Source organism: Gossypium hirsutum, chromosome D02 (genome assembly GCF_007990345.1).
Source record: "Gossypium hirsutum isolate 1008001.06 chromosome D02, Gossypium_hirsutum_v2.1, whole genome shotgun sequence".
Taxonomy (NCBI): Eukaryota; Viridiplantae; Streptophyta; class Magnoliopsida; order Malvales; family Malvaceae; genus Gossypium; species Gossypium hirsutum.
The window spans coordinates 62,794,076-62,816,640 of record NC_053438.1 but is presented as its reverse complement, the minus strand read 5'-3'; the positions used below and the strand labels follow the sequence as shown (position 1 = coordinate 62,816,640).

General features: G+C 34.4%; 2 protein-coding genes and 1 pseudogene across 3 annotated transcripts; 2 read left to right on the top strand and 1 right to left on the bottom strand.

The window, feature by feature from the left end:
• Nucleotides 1–1,707: 1,707 nt before the first annotated feature.
• LOC107909590 (hydroxyproline O-galactosyltransferase GALT4) lies at nucleotides 1,708–5,969 on the bottom strand. Its single transcript, XM_016837177.2, has 7 exons — nucleotides 4,835–5,969; nucleotides 4,358–4,590; nucleotides 3,990–4,280; nucleotides 3,780–3,908; nucleotides 3,470–3,640; nucleotides 2,220–2,327; nucleotides 1,708–2,096 (listed from the first exon to the last, which is right to left on the bottom strand). Exons 1-7 carry the CDS (start codon nucleotides 5,691–5,693, stop codon nucleotides 1,887–1,889), a joined length of 2,001 nt encoding a protein of 666 aa, XP_016692666.1. The 5' UTR covers nucleotides 5,694–5,969; the 3' UTR covers nucleotides 1,708–1,886.
• Nucleotides 5,970–8,146: 2,177 nt separating this feature from the next.
• On the top strand, nucleotides 8,147–13,639 carry LOC121203021 (exocyst complex component EXO84A-like; annotated as a pseudogene).
• Nucleotides 13,640–17,405: 3,766 nt separating this feature from the next.
• LOC121214763 (probable leucine-rich repeat receptor-like protein kinase At1g35710) lies at nucleotides 17,406–20,068 on the top strand. Of its 2 annotated transcripts, XM_041088971.1 has the most exons (2): nucleotides 17,410–18,232; nucleotides 18,298–20,068. In XM_041088971.1, the coding sequence occupies exons 1-2, from the start codon at nucleotides 18,224–18,226 to the stop codon at nucleotides 19,948–19,950; spliced, it is 1,662 nt and encodes a 553-aa protein (XP_040944905.1). In that variant the 5' UTR covers nucleotides 17,410–18,223; the 3' UTR covers nucleotides 19,951–20,068. The 2 variants fall into 2 exon arrangements, with proteins under 2 accessions (XP_040944904.1, XP_040944905.1); XM_041088970.1 differs by having other exon boundaries at nucleotides 17,406–20,068.
• The last annotated feature ends 2,497 nt before the right edge of the window (nucleotides 20,069–22,565 follow it).

Below are 22,565 nucleotides of genomic sequence, written 5' to 3'. Positions count from 1 at the left end.
ACCTTCCACGTCTCCCAACTGAAGAAACACATAAGGTCTGCTCCTTCACAATCTCACTTACCTTTGGTGGATATTCATGGTGCTTTGCCGAATGAACCGGTCAGAATCATTGAGAGGCGAATTGTGAAAAAAAGAAATCAAGCCATAACTGAAGTTCTTGTCGAGTGGATTGACTCTTTTCCAGAAGATGCAACTTGGGAGCCCTTGACTGAGCTACATTTTCATCCTTGATGACAAGGATTTTGTTTCCGAGCGGGTGGTATTAATGTGAGCTAGAAAAGTTAGTTAAACGATACGTTTTGGACTGAGGGAATAATTGGTAAAACGGGGCGTTGCAGGTTACTAAAACGATAAGTTTTATTAATTTTTTTGCCACGTCAGTTTCTTGTTATTTTCTTTCCTTTTAAGCTGAAAAGTGTGGGGAGTCGGTTATGGAATTTCATGGACTAAAAAAACAGACTTCTTCTTATCCTATTCCCCTCCTCTCTGTTTTCTTTTCTTCTTCTTAAAAATTCTACTTGATTTTTGAGCTTCTAACACAAAAGAGAGAACCTCAGCAGCCACAGCACCATGACAGTCAGAATCAGCAGCAGATAAGTCATTCGTCCTTAAATATTAATTTACATAGCACTCAGAGAACAAGACTATTTCTTTCATCTAAGAAATACCACAAATTAGAGCTATTCAAGGATTTGCATAAAGAGGTGAAAACTTGTAGCCTAGGTTGCATATAAACCAATACGACTGCCATCGGTAGTAGAAGTGTACCTGGAAAATGAAGAGAATTGAAATGATACGCATGGCCCATTTTACAAAAAAATCTGATCTTTTTTTATCAACCAAGGGGTTAACAAGGAAATCAAACATGCAATACAAACAGTAAAATCAAAGCCCAATGGAAATCATAAGAAAAGAATCAATATCGCAGATTTGAGCAAAAGTAAACGAACGAGAAGAAGAAGAAGCGAACAAAAATCGATTTAACAAACGAACGAGAATAAATGAATCACAGATAAAAAAAAGCAGAAATAGATGGAAGGTAAAGGGAAATTACCTCTAGAAGGGAAACGTGGGAGAATCGGTGGACGTGACTTTGCTGGCAGCTTCTGTTGATGTTGGGAGGGAGAGGGTGGAGGTCGATTTCGGGTAGGGAGGGAGGGTGAAACAGAGACTGTTTTGGGAAGACATCCGTAATAGGCTAATCGTCGTTTTGGGAAGGAAATACAAAAGCAGAGATTTTAGAGAATAGGTCGGTAATGTAATACGCCCGTAATAGGCACTACAGCGAACCAAACACGGGATTAAGTGTGGCGCACGGAATAGATAAGTAACCGCATACCCATTACAGCGAACCAAACACGCTTTTAATCTTTAGAAAACCCTAGTTAATTACAACAACCTGAAAACAAAGAGCTGTAAATTGATGTTTTGTTTCCGATGTCAATGTCCATGATCCTTCCCATAGATCTCGATATAACCCTAACTGAAAGTCCTTCCAAGTTGTGAACTTCTATTGGCTCGAGATAGAGGTCAGCGCTTTGGCTTGAATGTGGTCAAATTCAGTAACTTATTGAAAGCAAACGCCTACATGTCATCCCATGAACTAGTGGGACTGGATTTGGGTTATCTTCCTTCAATTACACGCGTCATCTCAATTACAAAGTTGGTGTGCTTCACATATAAGATTCCTTTATCCTCTTTGGAAGGTTAGACAAAACGGCCAAACTGATTAATTGATTTCTTTTTAAAAGTGGGGTAAGCAATTCTCCCCATATATATACAGATATTTTTACCATGACCGCAAAATTTGTGTCTCTGTTTTCCTTTCTCAAATTTACCCACATTGTAAGTGAAAATTGTCTATTGATTTTCTTCTGTTTAATGGGTCATCTCATGTTGCAGCATTGGGGCTTTCCTTGTTTTTGTAATTTATCCCACATGCATAACATTTGTCTCGGAGATTGGTAATGCGCAGTGTAATAATCCTCGATGCATCCGAACTGGCAAAACTTCAAGCTGTGTTGGTACTCCACTGCTTTTGAACTATTGAATTTTTCCACCCACATTCCCATGCTCACATCTTCCATCTTGAATAGCTGCAACATGTAGCTTAATGGTTTTACTAAACTAAAATTGAATCCGATGTTTGTTCGTTAACGACCATGCACACACATATACAAAGAGCAAGGACTGAGAATTAAAATAAATAGGTGACTTACTCGCAACTTGTGATTCTCAAACTCATCCACAATAAATTGTGCAATATCAGATGAAACTATGTACCCCGGACCATTCGCATAGGGAGGATATTCTTCCTCTGGCCATTCCTGAAAATCACCAAGTAGAAATTATGTTATTAAGTAACAGACTGATATGAACAAATGATGTTGCCCTGCACGTAAGGAAAAAAATGCAGTAATAGTTATTGTCAAGGTGATAATTAAAGAGATAATCACTAGAGTCAGTTGGAACAAGAGATAAGAATCCTAAATTCTGCAGAGCTAAAGAACAGCAGATGTTAAGAATTGATGATTTTAATCATGCAAGGAAACTATATTTGTGGATTGTTCTCCACTCAGAAGAATGTGTAGGTAGTCACAGTGAATTACAGAAAGGTAAGGCACGTTTCGTACTATATACAACTAAACTCAACTTTAAACCAGTTTACATTTTTTTACAAGGCAAACCAGTTTAGATTGATCATAAGAAAACAAACTCAGAGCAAGTTCAAAACTATCAATAATATATTGGCATAATAACTAATTTATCCCTTAATGTTGATCTATTTTGTCACTTCGGCCCTATTTTTTTCATCACTTTGGCCCCTCAACATCCAAATTTTGGTTAAATTGCATTTTTTTTACGGAGAAGCTGACTGAACTATTAAAATTTTAGTGACAATGATGTGGCAGCTCACATAGCAGTCTACCTGTACTTCAATGTTGGCTTGGATATATTTTTTTAAAAATTGTTAAATTTTAAAATAATTTTTAATATTTTTTAAAATTTTCATGAAGTAATGCGGATTGCCACATGAGCTGTCACGTCAGTATTGCTAAAAAAATTTAATAGTTCAATAAGCTTTTCTATCTGAAAAATGCAACTTGACTAAAATTTGAAGGTTGAGGACCAAAGTAATCAAACAGGTAAACGTTAGTTGTGCCTAAAATATTTACTAATTACAATATTCATACTCATGTTCCATGTAGCATCAGTCAAAAATGAGAAATAAATTTCTCATCTAAAAGGGGAATTAATTTATAACAGAAATGAGAATAGGTATGACGAAGCATATCAAAATGCAAATAATGGTTACGATGCAGTGATAAATATAAGAAAGCAAATGTAAAGGAATAAGTTATTCATATCAAATTCCACTGAAATTTAGGTGTTGAACAAGGAAAGTAAAGAAGGTGGGGATGACAAGTAAATAAAGCCTCAAGATTTGTGTTCAAGAGGAAGTACACACCTCATACGTTACTGCCCATTTACCGTTTCGCAGGGGTTTGTGGTAGTAATTCATATTTCCTATATACAGGCTTCTATCTCCAAGCTTCTTTGCTTCCTTAATCACAGGGTCTACCCGGACAAATGTATCATCATCACACTTCATAATGTATTTTGCAGCCACTGTACGGATCTGTGAACAATAAGATACAATATAAAGGGTAGATCTTTTAACAACTAAAGAACAATATTGAATTTTACTTGTACATCTATGACAAAATTTCAGCAAGGGAAAAAGTAGGCAATGTCAGATCATGCGATCATTCACTCACCCCATATTCACAGATGGCAACTGTTTTAAGTACAACCAGGTCATAGTTATCCATGTAAGGAACTATAACAATATCACCAAAATACTCTGCTTCCTTCTTTAGTTCCACATTTATATCCTTTCTTCCATTCTAAAAAGAACCAATGGTAAATATATCAGGCAAATGGATTTTCCAAAGAAAAGAACTTGTGCCTGTTTTGTCTGTCCTTACCAGCGCTACGAAAAAACGAGCAACTACTTTTGAAGACTTTATTAACTTATGTTGCACCCAGGACTTCCTCACAGCCATCCTCTCTGCAAAATGATTGCCAGCAGAAAGGACGCCAATAAAAAGCTCTACGTCCCCTTCAGGAAGTGGTGGCGCCTTCCATTTACTCAACCTCTCAAGATGCTTTTGTGGAGCAAAACTTGGATGTGAAGTGGGCAAAGCAGCAGCAAATACAGAGTGAACATCAAGGTCACCCTTTAGAGATAACCCAGTAGCATCCTCAAGCACAAATCCCTTTAAATGTCATCAGAAATTTGAAGACTTTATGTTATTCATTGAATCGATGAGCCAATAACAAGAGGATTACTTACAGTTCGATACGGAAATGAGGTAACATGGCGCCCATCAACATTGACATGGTAACCCTCCAATCCAGCACTCAATGTGAGAACAAATAACCTTCCCTCTGCAAAGGGGTATGGCCAATCAAGTGCCACCTTATTCTTTCTTCCTATCAATCTTTTCAACCACCATGTAGCCTTTGATTCTTCAGAGCCATTCTCATCATCTCGAATCCATTTCTCACATTTAACTTGTCCATCAACTACCCCCAAAAAAGACGTAACAATCAGCAAATATATAGAATGGGTAATATGAGTAACTTGTAAACTACACCCTCCCTAGCAAGATCATAAAAGCAACACCACAACCAACTTCAAAACAACTAACCACAGACAATTACTAGCAAATTCATAGACTTTTTCCAACCTACATTCTCCATTTACTTGGTCAGCATGCAAACAATTGGACTGAAAAAAATAAATGAAAATCATTAAAAAGAATTTGACCTGTTTCCTCATCAGCTCTTGACTTCCACCCTGCGCACCTCAACGCTGTTCCCCACTGCATTCGGTAGCAAGTATTCTGCTCGATCACGGGCTTCCCGCTCCAATCTCCTTTCAACCTTGGATTGAAATGAAGAATCCGCGGCGGATCCTCGCCTTCAACCGTCTTCAACCCTTGCAGCTCCATCATAAACTGCGTTACCATCACTGACTCATCCCCTTCTTTTAAGATTGCAATTTTTGGGTCATACTCTGCATGCGCCCAATGCGGCATCCCAATCACCGTAATGTGGGACCCTAATGTTAACCCACAGGGGATGACCAAGACCCGACTCCGGTTCACGAACTCCGACCCGGACAAGGAAATTGATTCCGGGCACGATCCGGTTCGATTTTGCTTTTGATTTTGCCGTTCGGGTTCTGAATCGGACTTGTTTTGAGGCGATTGTAGGTCGTCCCAGAGTTTCTTGCCGACAACGAAGGCGTGTCGTGCGGTTTTGTGGAGCACCGAGAACTCGTCTTTAGAATCGTTGCTGTCGAAAGAACTTTCGTTGAAAAGAAGACCCGATACTTCCTTGTACTCCCACATTCTCCGCGGCGGCGTCCTGCTTCCGGCTAGACGGACAAGTTCCGGGTCATCGGTCGGGCGAGCTGGCGCCGATTTGTCGGTGAAGTCCTCTTCGCTCTCTACAAACAAAGGTCTCGGCAATGCGTCCGTGTAAAAGCCCGCCGAAGTGGTTTTGAAAACCAGCGGGATTTCGAAGCTTATGAAGAGAAGGTAAAGAAACAAAACCCCCATCAAGAACTGAACCAGCCTAAGTCGACTCAGCGACACTAACGAGTCAAATTTTGCTAGCTTCATCCTTTACTTGAAAAACTCAAAAGCGGTTGGCTTGGGTTTATGGAAATAGGTAAAGAGCTCAAACCCTCGATTTGATTTGCAGGGAAAGGAGAAAACGGTTTGGCTTGTTTTAGTTAAGCTGAAAGCATCCAGAGAATGCATAAGCAGCTCTTCAAAAACAGAATGAAAGAGAAAGACTGAGAGAGCTTCATAGAATGGAAAAAGGAAAGAGCTTTTAATTCAAGTCATTTTATTTTAAATTCCACTCTTTTTTCGAGACAAAACGTTCAAATTTTACGCCAAAAAATAGGCAAAATTATTATTATATTTTAATGTCCTTTCTCCCTTTTAACTTAACTTCTCGTTAGTTACCAAGTACAAACTAGCTCATTTTTTAAAAAAATTCTTCTATTTTTTTATGAATATGTAATGATGGTAACTATTATCAACGCATTGATCTGTTAGTCCGTTGAGTCTTGACTCGTATTTTGTATGGGTTTACATATACATAGGGCTTGCATATAGATGAGCTCTAGATGAGAACATGTACTGATCCGCTAGTCCGTCAGGTCTTGACTCGCACTCTGTATGAGTTCGTACGAGTATAATGCATATATGAAAGCTTACCTAATATGTCATATCTATAAACAACAATCATATCATATAAATACACAGAATTAACTCATATGAGGGAATACATAAAAAAAACAACTCAATACCATTTAAAATTCTTTCAAATAAATTTATAAAACAATAAGTTAAAGATTGTAAATTATGGTGTGTTGGAATTGAATGGCAGTAAATACATGTTTTTAGATTTTATATGATTTAAAATGATAAAAATAATTTTATTTATTATTTTATAAAAAAAGTTTTTGGTAATTAATTAATTGTAGTGACACAAATTGTATAAAATTATATATCATCATGAATCATGAAAAAAAATGGTAAAAATTAAAAATAATATAGCAAAGGAGTGGTTGATTCCATGCAGTTCTGAAAACAGGGTTGTAGGAGTGGGATAGGTGTTTTCAGCATTCAAAAATAGGATTTAAATACAATAAAATCTGTAATTCTTAGCATATTGGGAATTTGGTTCTTTAAAACATGAGTTGTATAAAAGAGAGAAAACCCATAAAACTGAATGTGAAGTAGTATAGCTAAAAGCCAGAGGAGAGGGAGCTTTTGGCACTTGGGTTTGGTAGGTGGAGTTTATAATCGTTGGAAATGTCTTTTTGTCCTTTTTTTTCTTTTTTGAAATTTAAATTTTCATTCAACAACCACTAATAAAAAGGAGAAAGGGGTGTTGCAAGTGCGTGGTTGGCATCTTAGTGGAACAAAGACAGAAAGGAAAGATTTGTGGCCAACGCCTCATTAATTTCTCATCCTCTCAATTTATTTTTTTAAACAATTAAAATAGTAATGGATTAAATACTCTACTGGTCCTTGTAATATTGTGTTAGAAGTAATTTAATCTTGATACTGTTAAACAGCGGGGAACTATTTGTAAAAGTTATAATATAGTGGAAATTACAACCAAAGATAAATGCAGTTGTTACGAATCCATCCTTGATTGTTTTATTTATTTATTTATTAATTTTTTGAATCTTTTAAAAAATTTAAACAAGTATGCATTTAATTTAAATATAACAATGAGGGATCGATTTAATTGACCGAAAACTTTAAAGTTAATCAAAGTTGTCAAAATTCATTTTATCGATCTAATTCAATTTAAAATTTTTGTAATTTCATTCAATTTAAATTAAAAGAATTTAAACAAAACAAATTAAAACTTTATAGAAAACGTGACTAAATTTCAAGGTGCAATGCATAAATTTTAGAGTATATGTATTTAAAAGCCTCTTTTAAAGAAAAATAAGAAAAAAATAGATATTTAATAATTTTAAATTTTGTGGGTTAATAACTCAAATTACTATTTATATTATTTTTTATAGAGTAATTTTTCTTAAATATTATATTTTTTTTTTTGGAGTGAATTGGCTCACGAACTCCGCCACTAAATATATGTGATTGCTAAATGCGTATGTTTTGTTACTTTTGTAGTTGTAATAATTAAAAATAATAATATTGTTAACATGCAAAGATTACTCAATGCTAAAATTTATAAATTTATGCCAAAATTATTTTTTAGCATAAGTTTAAATTTTATTATCTTCTTTTTCCTCTAATATATATTTATATTTATATTTGTGATTGAGTTAGTGTCATATACATTAATTAAATCTAATTAACATAGTTAAAAAGTTATCATATGAGAAACTTAATTTTTTTAAAGAATTTAAACTTAAATGTATAAAAAAATATGATTTTAATTAAAATGGTAAAATTAAATGATAAAAAATGAAAAGATCAACGGAAGAATTTTAAGTAAAGCTCAAGACGAAATAAATAAATAAATAATATGGTCAGCTATCAAAATAGTGATAAATAAAGTAAAGAAATAACGGCTAAAATAAATCTGAAACTAACAAAGCGAGTTCTACGTTGTAATCCAATAAGAGCAAAACATGCCCGACTCTGCCTCCCAATTTAAGCTCTTTGTTCATCTAAGACTCTTCCCTTTTTTTTTTTTTTTAATTTGATTTTATATCTTATGATCGCTTAATGGTGATTTTGGGTTTCCGCTGGTAACATTTGGGTTCAGATTATACGAAACAAAAATGAGCATAGGTGATGTATCGGAGCTTGAGAGTAACCTCACTCTCAGCGATCGCTTGAAGCAGTTCAAATCATCGCAGTTCAACCCCGAGGCTTATCTCCAATCCAAATGCAACAACATGACCGAGAAGGTCTCTTCCTTTGTTTTCTATTCTCTTTAGCCCTTTACCGCTTCCTATCATTCATCAATGCACATCATATATATGTCAATTGTCAAATCATCTTATACATAGATAACAACGACTATATATGTCAGTCACAATGATTTGTGCGATCAAATGGGGAAAAATGATTTGCTCTGTTATATAACAAGACGGTATAAATTAATTTCATAATATTGGTAATGGTGGAGACATTGAATTTGGTAGATTGTTTTTTTTATCGCAGGAGATAAAGCATGCTTGCTCAAACTTGTTAGAATTACGGAAGGCGTCTGCAGAGGAAATGCGTAAAAGTGTTTACGCTAATTACACTGCCTTTATACGGTAATTCCTTGATCTTTTCCTTTCATTCTATATATTAAGGTTTTTGTTATTCTCTCTCTAAGCATCCTTAAGTATGAGCGTCGGATATCTATATGTGTCTAACATTTAATTTTTTATGTTTAAAGGGGAATAAAATAATCAAAGCAGCTTTTAAAATGTTTATTGTGTTTCGGGTTTCTCAGTTGTCAACATGTTATTGTATATTTTCAGCCCTTCCATTTCATTGTTACCGTCTAAGGTTACTGGGAAGTTGTCTAAGCTTTAATGAATTTTGAATGATTGAAAAAGAAGCAACATAATGATATTTCCCGGTGATCAGTAGTTGGGCGACAGTAGATAGATTAGAGGAGGCCCCTATGTTGGCTGTTTGTAGGAAAATGAATAGCAGAAGCTTAGAACTACTCAGGATGTAACTTGACTTTGCATCTCAAGTCATAGCATTGTTTGCGTTTGAAGTACATCCAAGGAGATTACAATTCTAGAGGGGGAGCTGCTTTCAATGAGGAATCATCTTTCTACTCAGGCAGCTTTAGTTCATGGTTTAGCTGAAGTTACCATCCTTGATTCCTTGACAACTGGTGCTTACGAATTGGAAGAGGAGAAAGTATCTGGTGTTAAAAGTACAAAGCTTAATAAAACTGAGAAGTGGTTTATCAAATTTGAGGAAAACCTTGAAGTTCTATTGGCGGAAAAGAGAGTGGATGAAGCTATGGCTGCATTGGACGAAGGCGAACAAGTAGCACAAGAAGATAAGACTAAACAGAGCTTAAGTCCAGATGCACTCCTAAGATTGAAGAATGCCCTCACTTTGCTGAGACAAAAACTAGTTGATCAGCTTGCAGAGACAACTTGCCAGCCTTTCACACGAGGGGCTGAGCTCCGTTCAGCTGTTTCATCCATTAAAAATCTTGGGGATGGTCCTCGTGCTCATACATTGCTACTCAACTCTCACCAGCAGAGGCTGCAGCGGGGTCTGCAGGTTCTTCGTCCTTCAACCAATTCTTACGGAGGAGCAACTACTTCATCTCTTTCGCAGCTTGTATTTTCAACCATTGCACAAGCAGCTAGTGATTCCTTAGCAGTTTTTGGCGAGGAGCCTGCTTATTCGTCTGAACTTGTAACTTGGGCTGTCAAGCAAACTGAGGCATTTGCACTTCTCTTAAAGAGACATGTTCTTGCTTCATCAGCAGCTGCTGGGGGTCTAAGAGTTGCCACAGAATGTGTTCAGATATGCCTCGGCCATTGTGCTTTGTTAGAATCTCGTGGATTGGCCCTTTCCCCTATCTTAATGAGGCATTTTAGGCCGTGTGTCGAATTAGCATTCAGTGCCACCTTAAAAAGAATTGAACATAGCACTGCTGCATTAGCTGCTGCAGATGATTGGGAGCTTTCTTATGCACCAGCTGATGCACGTTCTATCTCTTCTACTTCATCTCTTAGCAGCGCGAGTATGTCACAGGCAAAGCTTTCAAGCAGTGCTCACAAATTGAATTCAATGGTTAAGGTAATTATTTTACTCCTTCTCAATTGATCCTAACAGTATTTATGGGTTCATTCCATCTTTCTTTTACTTTTATTTTCTTTTCAAATTTATTTGCTTCTTTCTCAAAATCGCCATAGCTTGTGTAAGACCTGTCGGATATGGCAAAATTTTATTTTGGCTTGTCTTAGGACACCTAGTTTTACCAGTCCCATGTTGAAGTGAAGAATGTTAAATTTGATTAATGTCGTGATAAAACACAAGTAAAATACTAAAATGTCCTTTTAATTCTTGTTTTGCAAGTTTCAGAATCTTTAGTGTTCCTAATCCTAATTGTGCATTATCTCTGGTTGTAGGCATTTATGGAGGATGTTGGCCCCCTTGAGGACCTTCAATTGGATGGTCCAGCATTAGAAGGTGTTTTACAAATATTCAATTCCTATGTTAATCTGTTGATAAGTGCTTTGCCTAATTCAATGGAAAATGAAGAACATTTAGATGGTTCTGGGAGTAAAATTCTTAATATGGCGGAGAGTGAATCCCAACAGTTGGCTTTACTCGCCAATGCATCATTGCTAGCTGATGAATTGCTTCCACGGGCTGCATTGAAGCTTTTGCCATTGAGCCAGGCTAACAGAGTGGATGCCACCCCTAAAGGCACTTCAGATAGACAAAGCCGTGTTCCAGAACAAAGGGAATGGAAGAGGAAACTACAACGTTCTGTTGAACGCTTGCGAGATAGCTTTTGTAGACAACATGCCCTTGATCTTATCTTTACAGTCGATGGGGACATCCGTCTCAATGCAGAGATATACTTAAGTATGGATGACCAGAATGGTTTCCATCACCCATTTTCCAGGTAATATATTTGCAAATTTATTGTGAGATTTATATATATCTCTTTTGTTTTCCTTATTCCTGACATAAGCATGCAACCTGAAAAGAAGATATGCCATCTGATACATTCAAGCCTGATGAATGGAGCTCAAACGGTGCTCTGTAGTATATATACATAATTGTGCTGTCCATCACTACACTTTTTTTATATATGCATTTTGTTCTTTGATATACAGCAGTTCTCAGGTATAACAGAATTGTGGATATGACAACATAACCATAAGATATTCTTCTCTTATTGCTACATCTTTGTTGAACCAAGTATGTTAAATTTATAATTCAATGTTAATTTCCTTGCTTTTCATTAAATAGACACATGGAAACCATGTTTACGGACTAATTAAAAGCCACCATTTTATGTATATGTATTAGTCATAAAACCACCTATATTTTGGGTTTGATTGTTAATAGGTTCTGTTCATGTTCTTGTCATAACGTTCAGTATGTGTAGAAAGGCAAACTATAATCTTAAAAGGAGCATAATATAAATCTGTATCATTTTCTGTGTAAAGCAACATAAATGCTAGTCTTTAATCATCACAAAAATGAAATGTTTGATCTTCTCTCTCACTAGTATAGTGGTTTTATGTTGTTCCAGGAACTGTTTGAAAAACTGACAACGATGGCAACAATTGCAACTGATATGTTTGTGGGAAGGGAAAGGTTTGCCACACTTCTATTAATGAGACAAACTGAGACAGTGATCCTTTGGCTGTCTGATGACCAGAGCTTTTGGGAAGAGATCGAGCAGGGTCCGACTCCTTTAGGTCCTCTCGGTCTTCAACAGGTATACTCATAATCACACACAACAGGGAAAAAGCAAATTCATGTACAATGCACTGTGCTTGTAATTAACATAATCATATTATATCTTCCTTTTCATTTCAATGCAGCTTTATCTGGATATGGAATTTGTTATAATTTTCGCTTCTGAAGGCCGGTATCTGTCTCGAAATCTGCAACAAGTTATCAAAAACATAATAGAGAGAGCAATCGATGCAGTGGCCGCAACTGGAATAGATCCATACAGGTACATGACACACGATCCATATCATCATAGGAACATTTTTGTTTTGACCTCAAGTTGATGAAGCCTTTTTCGTGTTTTGGCAGCGTGTTGCCGGAGGATGACTGGTTTGCCGAAGTTGCTCAAATAGCAATCAAGATGTTAACGGGTAAAGGCAACTATAGTAGTATGGAGGGAGATGTACTAAGCCCTACAGCAGCGGCATCTGCAGCTCCAGTCGTATCTCAAGGAAGTAACCAAGGTCTGTAGGCGTTCCTTTCAGTTATGCATGTCACAGTCACAGTCACAAAGCAAACATGCTATCATTGATCATTTATCCCTCATGCATGCACTGGCGTTGAATAAAATACAGGTTTCTAGATCATGGTATTAACTTTCAACAGCATATATACTATGTAGGAATGCAGAGCTTTCCATAGATTGTTTAACAGGCCTAATGAGCTTATTCTCCAACACATTTTCTAGTTTTAGTGTTGGGTCCTTCAAATGTTTACTTAAAATAGATGTGATAAATTTTAAAACTACAAACTATTTGGTTTTACAATAATATAAAATAGTTTCATGTCTATGACTATAAATACATATGTAGGTTGAAATTATATCAAAATAAAAAAAATATTTTGACTGCTTTTACAGATTCAGATATTGAATTGAGTATTTAAATAAAAATTCAAAGCGATATAAATTTGGATATTTATTTTTCCAATCATTTAAATTTTAGTTTGAATAGAAGGTATATTATTCATTAGATGATTGTTTGATGCAGAGATGGCAAAAATAATTATAAACTTGACGAATTTTTTAAGTCGGGTTTAAGGCGAATTAGGAGGATTTAATTCTAAAATGGATTAAGATCAGATAATGTTCCTTATATATAATATTAGATTTAGGTTTTCTATTTTAACTCTTCTTATAAGTAGACTCTTTATTTTTCAAATTAAATTTTTGCTTTGCTGGCTGTTGTGTTGGTTTTTGGGCAGGTTCTTGACTGTGATTTCTTCAACATTTTTTTTTTAAATTTTAATCCACACTATTTTATGGTTTTATTTTTTCCACATTTTCCTTTTCTAAGCTTTGATTTGTCCAATTTATTATTTTTAAAGCTTATGTGATTTTATTTTAAATTTTAATCATGTTCCAGAATATATATGAGATTTGCTAATATAAGAGTGTAGGCAAATCTATTAGAAGCTGTTCTCAAAAAGCTTTGAGATGATGAGAAGGAGAATAGACCAATCGAGACTTAGCCTTTTGTGCATTATTGGTATGGTGAGTTTTTTGACAGTTCTTTTTTTTTGTGTTGATCGATGTTCATCCTGTTAATTTGATGATAATAAGACTAGGATGCAAATTTCAACAATTTAATTAAGTTAATACATTTTTATTTGTTTTTGAATAATTCCAATGTTACAATTATTGATTGTTCTTTAGAGTATCCTATAAACATAATATTTATGTATTAATTTATAATGATTTATTTATACTATATATCATACCTTTAAATATTATTATGAATAAGAATAATAATATTTAAAGGCTCTGTGAACCCATAAATTCCCCCTTTTTTCTTTTTTATCATTTCATTTCCTGAAGTCTTCTATAAGCCATGGGATGTTTTTGAATTATCTAAAGAATCATTTATGCCTAAGTCCCCAAAAAAATCATCTCACTTTGGGGGATGACAGTTGAGAGGAAAATGTCGAATTTCATCATGCATCGACAAAACTAGCTTGCAATTCTTGGGGTTCTTTTCTAAATTATGGAAAATATGACACCATTTATTCTTATCCATCAGTTTTTGGATGTTCTCTTTTTTACAAATTTATAGTAAAGCTTCCTGAGTTCTATAAGTAAAAATGTGTCATGGGTTATATTGTGTTAGATGGAGTGATGAAATTGATATTTAATTTGAGAACGAGTCAAATTGAATGAATATCATATTGAGATTGAAGTGGTGTTTCACTCAATTACGATATTTAATATCTAAATAATTAATATTTTAAATAATTAAAAATAATCAAAAGGAGTGGTCAACATTCAAGAACGAGATGCAAATGTTGTTATGGAAACTAATTTGGCACCAAACAAGCCTAGGTCATGGAAAGATTGTCTCATGGGTACAGGCTTGCAAATCAACGATAAAACAGAAACATCAACTAGAGATGAAGATGACGATAACTTAGATTTACTTGAGGATGATATTGTGAGAATATCCGTAAACGGCATACCGGCAATAGAATTCTCTAATCGGGTTAATCAACTACTCATAAAAGATATGGAACATACGGTAGTAATCAAACTCTTAGGAAGGAACATTGGATATGTAACGCTACAAAACAAGATACATTCCTTATGACAACCGAGTCAACCATTCCGATTAATGGATATCGAAAACAGTTACTACCTAGCTAAGTTCCAAAACTTCAGAGATTTTGAGAGAGTTTTAAGTCAAGGACCTTGGATAGTTTATGGGCAATATCTAACTGTTCAACCCTGGAGCATTGAATTTAACCCTTCGCAGTCATACCCCGAATATGGTCATGGCTTGGATACGACTACCAGGATTGCCTGGACATTTGTACAAAAAGAAAATACTCTGAAACATATGTGAGGGATCCATCTTAAGAATTAAACGAAGAAATCGAGTAAGATTCAGGAGTAGCTGTCGAGTAAAGATAACGGTTTAGATTTTATTTTTCCTTTACACTAGTTTACTTTTTCCACCAAAAAAATAATAATAAAAGTTATTGAAACATCATGTGTAAATAGCATAGTCCAGGAAATCCGAGTATGAGTGTGGAGAAGACAATACTACATTGTCCTTTCGCTCGTCCCAATCTGTGTAGTCTCCTTGCTTTCCTGCTCTGTACTATTCCCTTTTGAGTGAACATTATCACCTTTGAACAACAACATGGAACAATAACAAAATTATAAAAAATATATATCCCCATCCAGTGGGTGATGCATCCCTCTCCTGTCTATATTCTATGCAATTTTGCTACACCCAAAGGAGCATGCATCGTATTCACACTTGTATATCTTATATAAGGGTGTATCTAATTATTTGTAAGCTTAACTTAGAGTCAGCACTAATTCTACTGAAAAAACCAAAAGATCTTTTTTTTAAATAATAATAAATTAATGATGTTTCTCCCCCTTACAAATCTTCACTTATCATTACGTTCAATGTTATAGAATCTACTTAAATATCCCTCTTTATCATTCCCCATTACATTCTATTTCATTTGTATACAATCACTTTCTTTCTCTCCATCAAAAGTCTTTGTACACGCGGACTACTCATCAACTAGTTTATATAAATTTTGATATATTAATCATCAACTCTAAAACATTTTCTTTTTTATGTTAATACATAAGTAGGCAGATGAGAGTTGTATTAAATAAAATTTAATTGTGATTGCATATCAAATATTATTATTGTTATATGATATAATACAAGGCTAAGCCTGTTTGAACTTCGTGTAGTCGAATCTTGTAATTAATAAAATAAAAAAGGTTTGTTCTTGAGCTGGGAACATTATTTTCCAACCCTTCAATATTTAAATCTCATCCAACTGCTTACTTGCTTTACCCATTGGCTTAAGATCCTTCTTGAAATTCCAATCTCGAAAACAACAACTGCAGACGGCAGGCTTTCATGCGAGTGCATCAACAAGTAAAGGACCATGGAAGTTTTTCTTATACTTCATTATTACAATATTTGTAAGCCTGGACCACCCGTTATCTTAACAACATGCCCAAAACCTGCATGTTTCCAATGGAGAATAATGTCACTAGGAGGGAAGGGGAGGTGTCTTGTATTTAAATTACACATCTTTTCAATTTAATTAGTAAAATTATAAGAATGATATTGTGATTATTGTAATTAACCCGAAAGTCAACTTGTGACGATCTGAGTTCAAGGAAGTCCGAGTCCATAATAGATCTAAGTCTGAAAATTTCGAGTTTGAGAAAGTCCGAGTCCGAGATAAATCTAACTCAAAGCCTAAAAAAACCCGACTTTATAACTGAGCAGCCATAATAGACCTTAATAATTAATATAATATTATGATATTAATTAAAATATAAATAAATGATGAATCTTTTTTTTTAAATGTATTCATAAGCATTGCATATTTATATTAATATTTTATTAATAGGAAAAGTAATTAATAACATTTTTATGTTAATTTATAAAGTGAAATATTTTTTAAGATATTTTAAATATTATAATTATATATTATATGCATAATAAATATATAAAATTAATCATTATTAAAATCTATAAAATTTAATTTAATATAACTATTACTTAAAATATTAATACATATATAACTATTATTATAATAAAAGATATAATATTATAATTTTTAATTATCGGTGCATATATGTAAACCATTAATATATTATATACTATATGATATGATATAGCATTATATAATATAGTAGGAGGGTTTGCTTTCAGATGTACAAAAAATATAGGGACTTAGAGTATATTTCAACCATTATAATAACAAACAATAATATATGATAATAATTAATATATTATGTATTACTCTACTATTATAGTATGTAATATAGTATTATATAATGAAATAATATATTTTATAATTATTAATATAATAACTGTTATTATATTATAAATTATAATAAAAAATCTTGCATCAATAATTATGTGTAATTTAGTATATTAAAATACATGTCTATAATTATAACTAACATACATAAAATATTATTAAAAATTTAATATTATGTTTTTATAAGGGAAATTTAAATTTGGGATGTCATCGTATAAAAATAAGATGTATTATTACATTCAAAATTAAAATATTTATAACTTATAAAATTTAAAATTATCTTGATCCATCAAAGCCTGCCCGACTCGATCCAAATCCGAATCTAAAAAAATCCAAATTCAAAAGAGATCAAACCCGAAAAATATCCAAACTTGAAAAACTTTGATTCGAGCCCATTTGCCAGCTCTAATTGTAATCATGGTAATTATATTCATTTCCCATAATTTATTATAAAATTTGGTATCATCATTATATTATCAAAAAATAAAATTGTGTCATAATGTTAATATGCGTTCATTCTTGGCAGCCAATAGAAGCTCGTAAGGAGCAAAGAGGGAAAAAAATGTGAAACCAACGCCAGCCAACCTCCCGAGGGCCTACCACTTAAAAAATAGCTCTTCTTTTTATTTGGTCATAAGAAAAGGGGTATTGGCATCAATTGGGGTGAATACGAGGAAAGAAAGAAAAATGTGAGGGTTACGGAAAAGAATCATTTCAGCATGTGCTGAGGTTTTGCATCAAGAAATTGGTGAACTGGATGTCAGTAGATCTAATCCTGGGCGCGGAATAAGTAGATATTCTAGTTTGCAGCACCCTCAACCACAGTTCAGACTTAACAAATATCTTTTTGATAGGGTTTTTGTAAAAACCAATTGAGAATTATGTTTCTTGTCGTTTTATTAAGAAATCTTTCGCCTAAATTGACTCCCTTTCTAAAAAGGAGATCATGATCTACACTCCTGCTTTTTTAGCATAACCAAACTGTCCGGAAAAGACCAAGGACAAAAGAAAAAGGCAAAATCAATGTCTCTTAATTTGAGGGTTCATCAGCTGAGCCAAATTACTGCCCCCATTCTCTCTTCTTTAACTCGCACCCAATTTCACTTTCCTGCTTTTCCTATTCAATCACACTGATAATAGTGAGAACGTTATCCATATTGTAGCTTAAGAGTAAGAGAATCAGCTGTCCATGACAAAAATGGGTTGTCAAATGTTATGGCTTCCTCTAGCATTGACTCTGATGATGGCGACAGTCTCCACAGGAGGAAGCACTGTTGAAGAATGTGACCCTGGTGACCTCAAAGGTCTCGCCAGTTTTAGGGGCGGAATCCATATGGACACTTCAGGTCGGCTAGCGAAGTGGGTCGGTCGTCGTTGTTGCAGATGGCAAGGTGTTTCCTGCAACAATGAAACTGGTAGGGTCACTGAAGTTCATCTACCTGGATTCATTTCCTCCGTTGATTTCGTCTTTCTGTCTCAGATGGAAGGCTGGTTTTCCCCATCAATCACACTCCTCACCTCGCTTGAAGTTCTCGACCTTGGAGGACTCGCAGGCCTTTCTGGAAGAATTCCCACATCCATTGGTCTTCTTAAGAACCTTAGAAAGCTTTATCTTTATGGAAACAAGCTGAGAGGGTCCGTGCCAGAAAGCATTGGTAAGCTTTTAAAACTTGAGGAACTTCACCTGCATGAGAATAGATTATCTGGGTTTCTTCCTCCTACCCTTGGTTGTCTTAAAAATCTCAATGCTTTGCTTCTTCATTCAAATAGATTCACTGGTAGTATTCCTGCTTCATTCTCCAACTTGACAAATCTCATGCATTTAGACCTTCATGCCAATTCCATCACTGGTCATATACCACAAAATATTGGAGACTTGCAGCTCTTGAAAGAGATTGATCTTTCAGATAATCTTTTGAATGGGGAAATTCCAGCTTCAGTAAACAATCTAACATCCATTTCAGTCATGTATTTAGATGCTAATCATCTAGAAGGAGAGATACCATTTCCATCAAATTATGGTCAGATGCCTCTGCTTGGATTTTTAAGGCTGCAAAACAACCAACTAGGCGGGAAAATACCACCCAATTTGGGATATCTGGTCTCCCTCCAAAGGGTTTCACTTGAAAACAACAAGCTTGAAGGAGCAATTCCTTCTAGTTTAGGTAATCTAGAAGCTTTGACAGAGTTGTATCTCAACGGCAACAAGCTATCTGGAGTTATACCAAAGTCAATTGGTCAACTCTCACATCTCATACTCTTGACCCTTTCTCATAACTCAATTCAAGGACCATTGCCTAATGAAATGTCTGCTCTCCAAAATTTGCAAACACTGGATCTTTCATTCAACAGTTTAACTCTAAACTCCATTCCAAGGTGGGTAGCAAAATTGCCATCTCTTTCCCGAATCTATTTGGCAGGATGTGGAATCAAAGGACAAATACCAGACATGCTGAAATCAACTCCAAGTCCAATACAGGAACTGGACTTATCAGCCAATGATCTCACTGGTGGGATACCAGCATGGATGGGAAGCCTCACTCAACTCTACTCCTTGAATCTTTCAAGGAACCATCTCAGTTCAAGTATTCCAGCTTCAGTTGCAGATTTCCAGGAATTGGGAGTGCTGGACCTTCACTCAAACAACATAACAGCCTCAATGGAACATGTTTTCAAGATAGGAACCAGTTTCCCAGGTGGTTCACTCACATATGTTGACCTATCTGATAACAGCTTCACAAGTGGAATCCAACAAATTAGTGTAGGAACGCTGGAGAGAGTTGTGTATCTTAATTTATCACATAACTTACAAGAGGGTAAATTGCCAACATCAATGGAGAAATTGAAAGCATTGCAGAGTTTGGATTTGAGCTATAACAAATTTGGTTTCGGCTTGGTAGAGGCGTTGGCAAATCTAAGCCATTTGGAGACACTGAAGCTGCAGAGAAACCAATTTACTGGTAGAATACCTGCTGAGTTTTTGAACCTAAAAAACCTCAAGGACTTGGATTTATCAGACAATCTTTTAGTGGGGGAAATCCCTGCTGGCAGACCTCTTAGTGACTTCCCCCAGAGTTGTTTCACTGGCAACACAGGTTTATGTGGGAAACCTCTTTCTCCCTGCAAATCTTGAATTACTTGGAATTCCCCCCCCCCCCAAAAAAAATTGCTGTATTATTTACCAACATTTAGTATCTTGGCATGCTTCTCATCTGTGAATACTGATGCTACAGTCAATGGATTTCATTTCACATTGTGTTTCAGTATGAAGATAAAAAAAAGCAAAGTTATGAACATCAATGCATGAATATGATTACCCACAATAATCATTTCTAAAGCCTTGTTGCCATCTGTCCCCATGCCTTTGGGCCTAAACTAGGAATAAGAGCAGAGGGCTCTGGACTTGATGGTAATTCACACAGTCAATGCTGCTACGTTACTTAAGATCTAAAACCATTTAAAGACACTTTCCCCCATTCTATTTCAATTAAATTTTATTTTACGTTATTAATTAACATCAATGTCGAATCGGGTTTATTATATTAATCTTAAACCAGGTCCTCTGATTGAAGCCCACATTATTGCCCTGATTCCCTGTATTATGTAAATTTCTACTCGGGTTTTTTTTTTTTTTTTGGAAATAGGAACCCGAGCTCAAGAGTTTACCCCAAAATTTTATTGTTCTAAAAATATATACATATCTTGAGTCCAGTCTAAGTTTTTCCTTTATTTTTTAGTTTTGAATGGGCTGCAATGCAGGCCCCCTACAGAGCTGGATGCTGGAATATATATATATATATTTCTTAAATTAAATTTCAATCACAAGCCCTTTTTGTATGAATCAATTCATGAGATTTGGCCTTTCATAGGTGTTCCATCTTATAATTTATTTTATACATTTATTAAATCATAAATTCTTTCCCATTTAAAACAAAAAATCCTTTTTAGATAAAAACATTACTTTCAAAAGTAATATTTTTTATTAAAAACAGAATCAAAAAATTTCAACTTTTGTTCAAAAATACTTTTAAAAAATAATATTAAACCTATAATATCTAAATTGCTGCCATAAAAACAATGTCAATATTTACTAAAAGAATTGGTGTGAATTAAGCTAGCAGTAAGTTCACTTCATTCAACAAGTTTTTGTTTTTTTTCTTAAAAAAAAATAAAAGTCAAAATATATTATCTGAAAAAATATATATATCTAAGGCTGGATCCGAACTAAAGCTCAAGAGATAGAAGCATGAATATTGGCCTTGCGGGACACATGCTCTTTTAGGCCCTTAACCTAAGTTTGTCTGGGTTGGGTTACAACTGTTTATGGTCAAAATTATTCGTCTAAATTTGAAGGCCGTTCAACATTTAAGAAAGTTTAGGTAAAATTATTAAATTCAAAAATAGATTTAGACAAAAAAAATTAGGCCTATTTAAATATAGACTAGGCTTGAACTTTTAAATGTTCAAGTTTGAGTTCGCCTGATCCTTTTTAAGTTCATAATATTTTATATTATGTTATTTTTATATATGATACAATTTATAACACATTAAAAAAAAGTAAAACCTATACTAAATATATAATATTATTTTAATATAAATATTATAATAATGTTAAGATGATTATATAAAAAATTTTAATAAATAGAAAAAATTATTAAATTATTAAATATTAAATTAATATAATATAAATATTTTTAAAAAAATAATATCGACATACCTAAAATGAGCTTGGGTTAGTCTTTTGTAAATATAAACAAGCTTAAATAAAATTTTAGGTCCATATTTGGGGCCAAACTTAGACAAGCATAAAGTATACTAATATAATGCTTAGGCTCGGCCCAACTCATGAACACCTCTAGTTGTGACTTACTTTTATTGTACGTGTATAATATATCTAATACTATTTCGAATTTGAATTAATTTAAATTCATATCAATTCGAGTATGGATACTATTTAGTATTACCCATAATCTTTAAATAGAAGATAAAATGTATTTGAGTGTAGTCAAATTAGCGTCATCTTACATTTACGATAATATTGATGCCAATTAAAATACAAACTTAAATAAATTCACATAATTTTAATAATGACTCTAAATGTAAAAGGATGCAGGGGAATAACGGATGTTTTACTCTATCCTCCCTAAATGCAAGTATAGCAAACCGAACATGCTTGCGGAGGAAAAGAGTGGGCATATTACCAGATGGAGTAATTGAGCACGTGACATTAAGTTTTTTTAATGAAAGAAATAAAGGGAGTGGAAAATGGGCATAGGAGATGTATGTTTCACATGAGGATTATAACGAAAGGTGGGGAAATGCAAATGAGGTGCAACTCTCTCCACATGGCTGAGAATGAAAGCGAGAGCTCCCCCGATATGGGAGCTTGGAGCAAAGCGTACGCCTTTTACCTACACTTCTCCTTGGCTATCTTGGACATTGGGTGGGACATACAAATTTGAGGATAAATGTGAAAGTTGCATCTCACTTCTTTTTATCCAGGAATAAAGGCATAGGTAGAGCGTAATCCTAAACGTGGTGAAATAAAATTGGGCCACAAAATCCATTTTAAGCTAAGGAAGCAACTTATCTTTTCTGTTGATTATGCATGCCTAACTAAGTTATACATGAAGATGGGAAGTTTGGCAGAAGCCCTTATTACACATATGTCACCTTTCCCATTTTCTTTGACAAGTCACTAACACTGCACGTGATTAATATCTTAGCTCCAAAAATTTGAAAATTTTC